Genomic DNA, 14,844 nt, shown 5'->3' on the forward strand with positions numbered 1-14,844 from the left:
AAGCTATTTGTATTCTTGAAGCAGTTTTTTAGTTTACTCTGTAAACTCAGTATTCGGTGCATCCACACAAAGCCACTAATTGATTTAGTGGATCGGTCCCCATGGTTCGGCAGTAGTGTTCATATCAATTCCAGAACAGACAGATACAATCATCTCCACCCTCCCATCAATTGAACACAGTGCAAAGTAGAGAGAGCAAAGAGAGCGATAGATGAGCCTTGTCTGTGCTTTGTGCTCAACTGCTTGAGTGATGGGGCTGGCCCATTGTGCATTTCAATTACCATCCGGCTGCCGGCACACTTGTTTGAACAGTGATCAGTGCTCATATCAGCTCTGTGGGTGGAATGGTTATGCCTGTCAGGCCCTGCCTTCAGACTCCATGAAAGTCAGAGCGTAAAACAGATTAAAATGCATGTTCTCAAAACCTGTTAGTGGTTACAATGCATCACCCTCTTTCTTAAGGGCACCGCCACCTTTCTTGAAACCATTTGCTGCTTTCAGGCACTCTAATATGATTTTTCTTCTCATTATCATTGGCCTATTATTTTTGGAGTACATGATTGCCAGGGAGCAGCAAAAGCACTTGGGTGTGTTACAAGGGGTATGCTGATGGTTTTTCCACTGCGCACTGGGATTAAAGCGTGAGAGGGAGATCCTTTTAGAGCACATCACACTGTCTGGAAGGATTCCTAGAGAAAAGACAAAGCCAACGCTGGAGCAAAGGATGGAGAGAACGCGAGACAAAAGAAAGCCTACAATAGGTTTTCAAAGAAAGAAAGAAAAATGAGAAAACAAGGGAACAAAAAGAGGAAAAAGGAAACAAGAGACAAGGCAGACAAACATTCGGTAGAAAGAGGTGAGTGGGAGAATCAGTCGCTTTGGTATGGATGAGCTCACTCTTAGACCACTACACATACTAGAGGTTTTGATGCAGACTATGAAAGTGCAAAAACTACAAAACTGCCTAAATGACTAATTAAAAGGATTGTTCACCCAATAATTCTGTCACGCCGGATGCGTGTGGACGAAACGCCTATCCGATAAAAAATTGTGTGCGTATTCACAGAAACGCATCTCCGTGTGGACGGGGCCTAAATCACACTCAAATAGATTTTGATGCAATATTTACATTGAAGCTTGCAGGCAGCTATGGTAAGGGGCATGACATTTCCTGACTAGATGTCGAGTGCTGCCAATCACAACACACACTGGCCAACACACACTTGTCTCAGCGGCATGTGCTCCAGTTGTATTGTAAACAACGATGTTGTCTATGTAACGGAAACAGATCAATTTAGCTTAAAGGGAATAATTTAAGATTTTAAAGGGAATTTGAACAGAATCACTGTTTCACGGCTGGTCACTGAGACGCCCTGCAATTCAGTCAACGAGCCGTTTAACATCAAATCTGCGCTGGATACTAATATCCAAACTATAGTGAAACACTATCAATTAGCACAGTAACAAGATCGGCAGTTTAAGACATTAACTTGTAAGCACAAAACACAAGATACTTCTCTTTTCAATATGAATAAGGCTTTATTAGATAAATCTAAGACATATAAACTAATCTAACAGATAAACGCATGCACTCACACATTCATACAAGTTGCAGGAAGATCGAAAGTTAGGGAAAGATGAGTTTAAGAGAATGGAAATATGGAATCCCAAGTTTACAGCAATACGTTAAATTGCATAGACATGAACAACCATCAATCACGTAATTAGCCCTCGCATTGAGTTCCTCAGTGAGGTTAAAATTATATTAGATACACCAGTAAAGGTCACAGTCTGGAGGTAAAGTTACTTGCGTCTCCTGTGAAAGAGTCCCGGTGAAAGGGCTATCCCGAGGTCGTTGATTGGCTGGAAGTTCAGTCGCTGAAGTGACGTCTTGGGAAGCCCGTGGTGGGGCAGTTGGCTGAAGCTGGAGTTGTGTGGCTGGTTGGAGTTGAAACGCGCAGATGAGGTCGATGTTACAAAACTTAACTCCGAACACGAAACTCTCAAATGGAAAAGAAAAGAAATAAAGTTTGACGAGACAAGGTTGTGTTCCTTCTCATCGTGGCTAAGTAGCAGCAGGCTTGCACTCCGAAGCACGCTGGAACCGCGCTCAAAGAACAGTGATGACTAAACAGCATGGCTAGAAGCTACAAGCTAGCAGAAGCATAGCTAGAGACTAAAAGCTAAAGCTAGGTAGCAAAGCTACAAGCTAAAAGCTAAGAGCAGGCATGACTAATAGCAGAGACTAAAAGCCAGATTTTATGGTGTCCTCTGTATTAAAGTGGCCTGTTGGCCACACCTCAAATGTTGTCTTGACCAATCTGATATTGTCTTGGATCGGGGGTATCATAAATCATTTGTTTATCTTACCAAGCATGTGGTCCGAATTTTCCTGCCTTGCAGGGTTTAATTTTGGACATGATTCCTCTTACACGAATATGATACATGGGACAAATAAATTATTGGCTGGACAATATCAAGCAAGCAGATTCGATTATATCAATACTAATCATGACTATGTATCCTATAGTTATCAAAAGACATACACAATAAGTGATTATACATGATAGTCGAATGTGTGGGTTACATATAAATGAATATGGAGTTAAGCGATGGAATGATTCATTTATAAGTCTTTTTGAGTTCATTCTGGTCCATATATGTGTACAAAAAGCAGTTTCTTTGCCTTTCTCATGACATAGGGATGTTCTGTAGAGACAGAGGTTTAAAGCTCTTCCCCCACTTAGGAATTTCAGTCTGGTTCTGCTGGGTGGGGGAAGTCAATGGAAGTGTTTAACTCATGGGATGTCCAGCGTTGCATTTCAATTACGAACAACAAATTCGACACCAAATTTCTCTTCTTCGAATTGAAATTGTAAATAATTGTTCTAGTGGTGTTAATGTTGAAAGCTGTTGTGTGAACAAGTTGGTTGGTCATCTTGCTTGGTTCTTGTGGCACTAGAACTGATTTATGACTTCCTGAGGAATTCAGCTCGTGTTTCAACGCACAGCTTTGATAGACTCTTTAATTTGTCTGGTTCGACTCATTTCTGTTACACTATATTGCTTATCAGTTTGAGCCCGATTGAGACGCAGAGGATATTAGTGAAGAGGATTGTTCAGAACCTGTGCAAGCACGGCTCTAAATGGTATGCTTGTTTGTTGTTGTCTCATACTTTTAGATACGCTGTTATTTGTAAATACTACTGCTTTTGTTAACTTTTAAAATACAGTTTTAACCTGATTATAACGGTGATACAGCACGGCAACCATGTGCGCGTTGATGTTTAATACTTCTCATAGCTATGTGAAAAATATCTGTCTGTCTATATAAGTGTATAACTGGAACAGTTTAATGGAGCTGACAAACTGATGATCTGAATGAGAGAGAGAGAGAGAGAGAGAGAGAGAGAGAGAGAGAGAGAGAGAGAGAGAGATGAAGAGCAAGGGACATGAGGAACGGTATTAAGAACCACTGCTTTAGAACATTGAACATCAATTAGAACATTCGAACATCAATTAGAACCGTTAGAAAACAGAATCGTGATTAAAATATAAAAAGATTTATTCATGCACCCCTAGTTTTGTCAGCATGGCAACAACTCTATCTCTTCTCTAAAGCAGCACAGCATGGCCTCACCCCCCTTTGTTGTTTGGGGTTTATCAGGGTTTGTGACGTCACAAACCCAGGAGGTAACTTGTAACGCGTTGTAACATTGCAGATACTGTTTATACTCAAACAGCAAAATTACACATTAACTAACATTAAAAAAGTGAAAAACCATGATCCTAACCCTAACCATTAAATGAAATCTTATCAGTAGTTACCAACCTGTAGCCAGTAGAATCAGTCAGAGTTTAGGCAAAGGAAACTTATATTCTTTGAGGTCAAACATGGATGCAAAAAAAACCCTACTTCAAACTAGGGGTGTCACAATATACCAGTTGATAACCATAGAATTCAGAAACTGAAATACCTTAATACTACACATACAATATTATCATGAATAATCTAGCACCACCACTGTAGTAGGTGGCAACATACTGCTGGTTGCCATGAGTCATAAAAGAAAAAAGAAAACAGCAACACGGCCACAGTGTGTGGTTGAGACATGCACTCAAATAAGTTTGCTCACTAATATGTGTTTTGGATTTGAAAAAAAAAAAAAAACATTGTGTGCTATACAGACCAGTCTGCAGGAAGTGCAGATAAACAGAGAAATCTATTTATACAAGTAATGCTTACAAGCTTCCTACACTCATACTTTGAGTGTGATTCAATCTGCAAAAAAGAGAAAATAATAAATGTAAATAAATATTTCTGAATACTTTTGGAGCTGATAGTGTGTTGAAAACCCAATATCAGCCTTATTCCAAATGATCAGGGACTGAATGTAACCCTTTCTTTGATTTGATACGTGATGGACGCAAAAGATGTAAGGGCACTCACACACCATATGAGGAATGGAAAGAGGTTTAGAAGAGGATCTCAGATTTTAAGGATGGGGGAATTAAGGACAAAAATTTAGAAACAACTGTTTTAAACAAACACATAGTCATGACTATGTGTGTGTGTGTGTGTGTGTGTGTGTGTGTGTGTGTTTGTTCCTTATGAAATATCTCATTGCTGAGGATGGTGAAGTTTCACGTGGTCAGCTAATTACTGCGGTGCAGAAAATAAATACAGCATTTTAAACCTGCAGAAAACTCAAACACGCACACAATGTGAAAATGCCCTCCACAGTTTCCTCTAGGGGGAGCTGCATTAATTAGCATTAACCCCCACCAGGCACACTGAATTCATTCATACATCACTTTTTGCTCTACAGCAAACCAACAGAGATGAGCAACTCTGAAAAGTCCGCAGAGAGGTCAAATGAGAACTGCCGCTCTGAAAGTATGAAGCAACAGAGCTGCAATTACCAGTTGCCCCTGGTGACGGCCTCAGTGCCAGTGATTGATTTTGACTCCACCCATTTTGCCCCAGAGCTGTATTTTAAAGTTACGGCACTATAACCTGTTCGCTCAAAAAGACAGAGTCTCAGCACAATAAATGCGATGATGCAATAGAGGCCAGGTGAAGTGATAAATCGACTTCAAGACATTGAAAGACTCAAGACAGTTCTTCTGTTTTAGACCCAGCATCTAAACATCACACCCAGACATTACTGCACTACCTTGTGATGTCAAATTTAATCCATCATTCAACTAATTCAGATATATTGTCTTTCAATTGCCTTTCAAGGTCCTCATTTTAGTTCCCTCTCGACCTCATTCCACTGTGTCTGGTTTTGTAGACTTCAAGAAGAGCTGGATCTAAGCAGCAGGTGTTATGTGAATAGTATGCACTGATGTTCATGTGATTCAGGTGTAATGCCGCCTTTGATGTTGTGTTAAACAAGACATTATGAGGATCAGCACCAAGGCCTCCTGTATCCCAGCATCTTCTGTTAGTCTATTCGACTCTGAATGCCCAAAACCAAAATGGCATAGTGCAGGAAGCTGAGACCTCCACTTGGGAGTGTCACAGTTCTGCAGAGTCCAATTCCAACCCTGATTAAACACACCTAAAACAGAAATTACAGCTCTTCAGGATTTCTAGGGTGCTTATCAACCAGAAGGACTATATCCTGCATACTTCAGATGCTGTGTCATCAAGCACCATCCAAGATCCTTCTCAATTTGAAACATCCTTGGAAGGCAGCCTTCTTTTCACGTCCTTCATTCAGTGTATGTTGAAGGATGCATTAAGTGTTTCCTTTGTATCTTTTAATAACCCACAATTAGGGGTGGCTGATATGGAAAATCATATCACAATTTTATCACAATTCTTTGTCATGTTGGTTTTGCTATTTTGCAAGTTGTCTGAGCATTACAGCCAAACTAATTTCCTTATTATGAAGACAAAGCCTTTCAAGAAAAAAAAAAAAAAAAGGCAGATATTTAGGCCAAAGAGGGCTAAGATAACAATCTTTGTTCTTATTTTTTACTAACAAAAATAAAATAAAAGACAAAGATACACATTACAACTACACATAAAATACAAATTAAACTATCAGTGCTTTATTTTCTGGTACAATGTGTGTATTTAGCAGGAGCATTTCAAGAAGTTGAATGAACAAATATAAAAATAAAATACTATATGAAGTGATTCCTAAATTTAAATTTCTTTAGTCAAGAGCAGTGAGTGATTTTTCTCTTTGTGTTTTGTTTTTATTCATGTTAAATAGTAAACCCAAAAATACAAATTATGTCAACTGTCTGTCAATTCTGTCATAGTCATTTTTATACCTCCATTTACTCACTCAAAAGTGATTTTAAACCTGAATGAGTTTCTTTCTTCTAAAAATAAATGCTATTTTGAGTAATGTGGAAAACCAATTCCAGTTGCTGGTCCACAGTGACTTCCATAGTATTTTTTTGCTAATATCAAATTCAATGTGGACCAACAACTGTTTGGTTGCCCACATAATTCTAAATAATCTTCTTTTGTGTTCAGCACAAGAAAGAAATTTATACAGGTTTGGGACAACGTGACTGAGTAAATAATGACAAAAATGAAATTTTTGTGTAATCTATCCCTTGACAGCAATGACAGTAGGCTGCATGTTTAATAGGCCTACTGTCCCTTTAAGACCTGAACGCATCTAATATACAGGCACATGTATACGTTTTTCTCTCAACTGTTTACTTTCATTTTAGACATAACCAGCTTTAGTCTACATGTAAACCTTGTGTGTTTTTACAGTATTAGCGCAAAAGGTAACTTAGTTCAATAATCAGATGCTATTTGACAGGCTTTAGCGCACGCATCGCTTTGGTTGTATGCGGCACTCAGAAAAAGCACAGGTCAGACCAGCGCTCGAAGGAAACATTTGAAAGCACATGCAGATAATGAGAGTGTAACTCTACCGCTGAGATAACACTGCTGTGAATGCATGTGGCATTGTACAGTATATGACGGAGGCGCCTAAGCTGCAGTTGACAGAATGTGTGCTGTAGCATGATACTACAAGGTTTCTTCAAAAGTATTTTTGTTGTCCACGATCAAAAATCGTAATACCGCACACCCCTACCCACAATCACACATTTTAATTCACAAAAAAGAAGTGGTGTAAAATAAGCAATGCTACATATATATTTTCCCCCCACATTTTGTTACGTCCATGCCTTAACGTTAAACTGCTTTTTTTTTCCACACTCAATTACAAAGCAAAAAAAACAAGTTTTTAACATCTTTGCAAATTTATCACAAATAAAAAACTTAAATGATTCCATTGCATAAGTAATCATACCCTTATCTGGGACAGTTTAAACTTGGCTCAGGAGCATCCATATTGCTTGTAGATGTTACAACACTTCGATTGAAGTTGGCTTGTGGCAAATTCAATTGAATGGGTATGATTTGGAAAGGCACACACACATCTCAATAAAAGGTTTAACAGCTGAAAATGCATATCTGAGTAAAAATCAAGCCCTGAGGTTAAAAAAAAGAAAGAAAAAAACTGCATGTAGAGCTCAGAAAAAGGACTGCGTCATGCGGGGAAGATTACAGAAAAAATTCTGCTTCAATGAAAAACGGTAGAATTTAGTCTCCGTTACCCTTACTGTAAGAAGTTTATAACAACCAGGCCTCTTCCTAGAGCTGGACTTCTGCCCAAACTGAGCAACTGATGGAGAAGGGCTTTGGTTAGAGTGGGGACCAAGAACCTGATGGTCACTTTAGTTGAGCTCCATGATCTTATGTGGAGATTGGAGAAACCTACAGAAGGACAAATATTATGGTGGTGTGGTCAAACTCAATCCTCTCCTCAGTGAAAACCAATGAAACCACACTTGGATTAGCTAAAGCACTCTCAGACTTTGAGAAACAAGATACTCTAGTCTAATGAACCTCAATTTCCAAGCATCATGTTTGAAGGAAACAAGCTCTTCTCATTAATTGCAGAGTACCATCCCAAAAGTATGCTGGTAGCAGCCTCATGCCGTGGGGCTGTTTTTCAGCAGCAGGGACTGAACAACTTATCAGAGCAGAAGAAAAGCTCAGTCCCCTAAAATATTGAGATAGCCTTAATGAAACCCTGCCCAGCGAATTCAGAAACTCAGAATGGGCAGAAGGTTCACCTTCCAACAGGACAATGACACCAAGCACACCGCAAAAGTGGCTTCTAGATAACTCTGTGAATGTCCTTGAGTGGCCCAGCCAGAGCCTGGGCTTGAATGCAATCAGCTATTCCTTGAGATACCTGAAAATGTGCTTCTGCCCCTATCCAACCTGACAGAGCTTGAGAGGTGAAGAGGTGAGGAAAAGAATGGCAGATAATTACAAAATTCTGATGTGCAAAGCTTGTATAAAATAAATTTATGACAATTGTTTTTCTTTTTTCATTAGGGTGTAGTGAGGTGTAGATTGATGTGGAAAAAAGTAATTCAAAGCAGTTTAACATAAGGTATCAACATAAAATGTGAAAAAAATGAAGGGGTATGACCACTTTATAGGGCTTATGTGTGTGTGTGTGTGTGCGCAAGTTTTTGTGACATATCAGGAAACAACTGTGTATAATGACATGGGTATGACAGGGATTACAAGGAAAGGGTGACTTGAGGACATAACCCATGTCCCCATTTTTCAAAACGCTTATAAATCATACAGAATGAGTTTTTTTGAGAAAGTAAAAAAAAGGCACAAAGCTTCCTGTAAGGGTTAGGTGTAGGGTTTGTGTAGGGCCATAGAATATACAGTTTGTACAGTATAAAAACCATTACACCTATGGGATGAATTCACTTTTCACAAAAACAAACTTATGTATACAAAAGTAAAAGTACTTTTTAATAGCATTTTCATGCCATGACTGTTGACACAAACTTTTATAATGCAGCCATACAGGCTTACTAGATGGTCTCAATTTAGCATTAAATGAAAAGAAGGACTGTAGCTTAGAAGCCTCAGAAGGACTGGGGGTTTAGGAAGGACACAGGCTGCTAGGAAGCAGCCGTCTGATTGAAATGCACCCCTACAAACTTCCAGGCAGGTTGGGGCTAAATTCTGCCTATTGTATAGTGCCATGTTTTATCATATTGTGTCATTTCATCATGTTGCATTATTTATAATATTTATATTTATATCATCATATTGTATAAAAGTATAGTGAAGAATACAATATGATTGCACAACAATTATACAAATTTTGACAATTCACATTTTATATCATTTGGGTCATATTGTACTTTACAATGTCATGTTGTATCATATTGTATTGTGATTTCACTTATGCTTTTGGTATTATTATTCCCTCAGTGACCTTGACTGCTGCATATAGTCTCACCTTCTCCCCATCTCATCTTCTATGCATATGCACAGCCATGAACCTGCCCTCTGATGCTCTTCAGGTATTGGCACCCTGCAGGGAAAATGCTCACACTGCCAAAAATACTAACATTAACATAGCAGCACAGAGATCCAGATTCTCACAGCAACATGTCACAAACACAACAGACGCCAGATAATTGGCCTGGTGGCTAGTAGACAAGATTTGACGTATTACAAGGTGGAGCTCAAGCGGATAATAAGAGTTCAAGTTCTAAATGTTAGTGTGGTTCTGTGTATGAATGGTGCAGTTTTGTCTAGTGGTTGACCAATATTGTTTTTTTGATAGACGATGCTGATATCTTGGAAAGCAGAGGGGCAGATAGCCAATAGCTAAAAGTTTAAAGCATTCAATTCACACGGACCGACCGTCACACAGAAACACACAATCATGCTGGATAAAAATGCACACTTCACAAGATCTCACAGCTGGATTCGATTACGTTTGCTAGGTTTGTGAAATTACATGTTCATAAGTCATTCAAAGATTTGTTTAAATTATATAAATGCTTATTTGCTTAACGTTAACTGCAAACGTTAAAGTATTATAATGTTTGCCTTTCTATTACTAATAATATAAAAGCAATTGCTACAAACTTTCTGTAAACATGAATTCCTTTGTTTAACCATTCTATCTGATAATAAGACAGATCTATAACCATATTAGACAGAACTGTTAACAATGACAGTAAACAAGAGTGAGAATGTGAGCACTGTGTGCTCAGATGTTGCCGCTCTCAGCACGTTCAAAATAAAAGTCCCGCCTCGAACACATTGGTCAAGCAAAAAAAATGTATTGGTCGTTGCCGATATTTGAAAAATGTCAAATATCAGCCGATATACCAGCCTTGGTGATATATCGGTTGACCACTAGTTTTGTCTACCAGGCACACTCAAGCAAACCACCATCAGACCAAGCAAGAGAAAAAAAGACACACACACACTCATACAGTCCGTAATCCGTTATAGCGGAGTGTTGTGGAGGAAGGAACTATGGAGCTTGTGCTGAAGACCCCTTAGACAAATCAATATGACTGTAAGCTTATCACTGATTTAATGCAGAGGGAGTATTAGAAGTAATTACATTCAGAGAATTGTCAAAATGAGACTTCTGTAAGTGTGTAGAGAAGAGATTATGAAAAGATTCTAAAAAGCACTGCACTGGGATAATAAATCCATTTAAAAGGCAGAAGATTGAACAAACAGACAAAAATGTGAAAACCCAAATACATACAAAGAGAAAGGAGTGAGCTATAGAAAAAATGAACTCCCTACATAGCCTGTGTTAGCAGAAATATACAAAAGTATACGAGTGAATAGAATTTTAGTCTATTTTTGCTACACATAGCTTGTGAAGTCATACTTCAGTTTACTGGATGACATAAATTGGATTAGATATTGCCACCCCACCACACACACACACACACACACACACACACACACACACACGTACGTACAGGTGCATCTCAATAAATTAGGGTGTCGTGGAAATGTTCATTCATTTCAGTAGCTCAACTCAAATTGTGCAACTTGTGTATTAAATAAATTCAATGCACACAGACTGAAGTAGTTTAAGTCTTGGGTTCTTTTAATTGTGATGATTTTGGCTTACATTTAACAAAAATCCATTAGGGTTAACCCTAATCCTATCTCAACAAATTTGAATATAGTGAAATGCCAATCAGCTAATCAACTCAAAACACCTGCAGGTTTCCCGAGCCTTCAAAATGGTCTCTCAGTTTGGTTCACTAGGCTATACAACCATGGGAAGACTGCTAATCTGACAGTTGTCTAGAAGACAATCATTGACACCCTTCACAAGGAGGGCAAGCCACAAACATTCATTGACAAAGAAGCTGGCTGTTCACAGAGTGCTGTATCCAAGCATGTTAACAGAAAGTTGAGTGGAAAGAAAAATCGAAGAAATCTTCTATTGTCCAATTTTGTTGAGCCTATGCGAATTGTAGCCTCTGTTTCCGGTTCTTAGCTGACAGGAGCAGCACCCAGTGTGGTCTTCTGCTGCTGTAGCCCATCTGCTTCAGGGTTTTTTGTGTGGTGCGTTCAGAGATGGTTTTTCTCATATATTGGTTAAACGAGTGGTTGACTGAATTACTGTAGCCTTTCCATCATCTCTGACCTCTGACATCAAGGCATTTTTATCCACACAACTACCGCTTACTGGATATTTTCTCTTTCTCGGACCATTCTCTGTAAACTCTAGAGATGGTTGCTAGTGAAAATCCAGTAGATCAGCAGTTTTTTAAATCCTCAGACCAGCGCATCTGGCACAAAACATTCCGATACTTGGTTTGAACTTCAAGTCGTCTTCACCACATCTAGATGCCTAAAATGCATTGAGTTGCTGCCATGTAATTGGCTGATTAGCAATTTGTGTTACCAAGCAATTAAACCAGTGTACCTAATAAAGTGTCCGGTGAGTGTATGTGCGCGAATAAATGGGAGCTCCTATGCATCTGAGTTTGAGCTAGAGTTCTGCGTTTATGTGCTGTTCAAGTAGATTCATAAATCTAAATTTGGATCTAATGAGATTTTATAATGACCAAGTTTGTAATATTCCTTAATAATCACACTTCCAATAGCCATTTTATCATTTACATCCAGTATTAGAGTAAATAATTGCTTTCCTGTATAAAGTTGCACCTCTGTTACACTGCATAAAAATGAGAGTCTGCTGTTTCCATTACACTGCTTCTAAGCTTACCTTGTGAAACAGATCTGAGATTCATGCTTTAATATCAGGTTCTATCACGTAAACTCCTTTAACACACACACTTCACATGCAAAAGCAAACAACAAACCCTGACAGACACCATTAACAATGTTCACAGCTAACTTCTCTGCATTCTTATCTTTCTCCTCTGAGCTTTGGAAACATAGCAGCTAATCCACATAAGAAAGATGAATTCAGCACTTTCGTTTAATCACACGAAGCAAGAGAGGTGTGTTACCGTAGCAGAGGAGAGAAAGGCATTATGGAAGCATCTTTCAGCTGTCAGCTCCTGTCCCTTCAACAGGCTCTGTAGAGCTAGCACTGCGCTCATTCAACAGAAGCTCAGTAAATCATACAAAACAAATACAACAGGCAGATCTGTACTAGTCACTAAAAAAAAATGATGAAAGACGACAATCAGCAGGTGTCGTTATGATGACATGAATGAACGAGATGTAGTTCTTCAAAGGTTGTATGTGTGAGGTAAATCAAATGAATGTTGTACTTTTTTGTGCATAAGAAAATATAGTATGTTAACACTGAGGAAAATTTAGAATGTTTGCATTGAACAGTGAATATGTTAGCACTATGTTTACATGAAGTAAATCTGGTGTATTGGCATTTTAAGACTAGTAAATCTAGCGTTGGACTAGTGGTTTTGTGACACACTATGTCCTAACAAGATGAAAAGTAATAAAATTATATCAATAAGCAATTTGTATTCCCAGACCAGATGCAACAGGGCTACAAGACACAACAAAATCAATCACAATATACAGTCAATCAAAAGAGCTTGTGGGTAGGTTCTCTCTGCAAGCGCTGTCTCTCACTAACAAAACAGATAAGTACATAATCAAATTCATAAAAAAAATAATTTTAACATTATTCAAAACATATACTCAGTGACTTGATACAGTCTTTACCATCAAATACATTTGTTTTTGTACACAGGCTTCACAGTTTGAAGTTATTTTCAACACCTGAGGGAAAGTATCAATTTTAATATTGTTCAAAACACATACCTAAGATAAATCACTGAGCCATCAAATGCCGCTTTTGCTGATCAAGACAAAAACTAACATGGAATTGATACAGCATGTTAATAAATGTTAATATACCAACGCATCCTATGTTAGATTAGTCCGATGAGAGCTGTAAACTAGTGCATGAGTGGGAGAGTATAAAAGTAAATACATATGATAAAAAAAAAGTCACAAACGTGATGAGTAAGGTAAAGTTTGAGTACTGTCCTAGACTCACACAAACACAAACACTGACTAAGTTGCTATTAAACTGTGACAGCTCTTAGTCATCAAACACAAACACAGCTGTTAGCATTTAAAACAAGCAATGAAAACTGCGTAGAAAAAATGGACAGCAGGACACTTTGGTCCAGTTTTATCATAATTCACTGACAAAACAAGAGTGTTTTTTGGGAGAAGTACCATCAGCAGCCAGTCTGTCACTCACTCTCAGAAAGCAGAGAAATTGGTCAGTGATACAAATGAAAAGCTACGGCAAAGGTGGGTTTAGGAAACTGGAGTAATGTGTATCGCGGTACCAGAGTGCATTTAAATGAAGGCAGAACACACACATCCAGAGAGTAAAAAGAGGGTTAAGGCCCCAAAGCGAGCAGCAGATGGCCCCGCTGTGAGGAGTCTGCTGAGAGATGCTGGGATGCTGGATTTCATCCTGCAGGGTATTCATACAAATGCATGTACAGGATCTATGTGTTTGGAATGAGGAGAAAAAAAGAAAAGGTGGTGGATATCTTTTGATGAATAGCAGATGTCTCCTCTATAACCTGCATAGTACATTAAGACTCCACATTCCCAATCTAAAACACATTAACACTAAGATAGAGCAGATGGCAGTGCCCTATATTCCCTCATCCACATTACCTGGCAGACCTCTCATTACGGCTAATTCTGGACTTTCACAACTCATTTTTAATCCTGGGTAAACAGTCCTGTTCCACATGTACCACAATGTTCACACAATACCCTGAATTCAAAACTAATCAAAGGTAGTCATGTTTTTTTTAGACTAGGCTACATTTTTAAACCCTAGGTCAGTGGTTCCCAACTTTTTCAACTCGTGGCCCACACAACCAAACACATATGTTTGTGCGGCCCACTGCAACAAAATTAACTGACCCCACTATAGTTGGGTTAATAACTTATTACTCAGAAGCTAGATTGTTAACTGTCTTTATTGAATGAACTGGCAATCAACAGAAAATAACTCAGGCTGCATGGCACCACTTGGCACAACTGCTGTTGTTCTGTAGCTTATGCAGCAAAAAATCTAAGATAAATTGACGGTTTATTCTTAAACCAATAAGCGAGCTCGAATAGTGGAAGCATAGTTAGTTTAATATTTATTTTTTGTTAATTATATGAAATTATGTTATGTTATGACATTTTTACATATATGAACAATATTATTATTTATTTTAATAGTAATTGGCGGCCCACCTGCAATACCATCGCGGCCCACAGGTTGAAAACCACTGCCCTAGGTTATTGACTTTTACTAGTACTAGCCACATTTTCTTATGTATCACTTTATAAAACACAAATGGTTTCCAAGAAGCTTTACAAAAAAAATAAAAAAAAATAAATCAATTTAGCAAATTTAATCACACTAGACAAACTGATGGTTGATAACGAGCGGCTACAGAGTGACTGGCTATTTAATAGTCCATTTTTACAGCTTCAATGTGTTTCTGATCACGCTCTTGTAA

At 38.4% G+C, this 14,844-nt stretch overlaps 1 protein-coding gene across 3 annotated transcripts in view; it reads right to left on the bottom strand.

The window, feature by feature from the left end:
* Window positions 1-14,844, bottom strand: part of LOC113108650 (mannosyl-oligosaccharide 1,2-alpha-mannosidase IB-like) — a 53,775-nt gene that overhangs the window by 15,009 nt on the left and 23,922 nt on the right. The window contains exon 4 of one of the 3 annotated variants that reach the window (XM_026271899.1): window positions 12,973-13,824. The exons of the other annotated variants lie outside the window; for them this stretch is intronic. Coding sequence (XP_026127684.1) covers window positions 13,786-13,824 — 39 coding nt within the window. The 3' untranslated portion in view covers window positions 12,973-13,785. Of the gene's footprint in view, window positions 1-12,972; window positions 13,825-14,844 lie in introns of those variants that run through there. 3 annotated transcript variants of the gene reach the window in all.

Source organism: Carassius auratus, chromosome 9 (genome assembly GCF_003368295.1).
Source record: "Carassius auratus strain Wakin chromosome 9, ASM336829v1, whole genome shotgun sequence".
Lineage (NCBI taxonomy): Eukaryota > Metazoa > Chordata > Actinopteri > Cypriniformes > Cyprinidae > Carassius > Carassius auratus.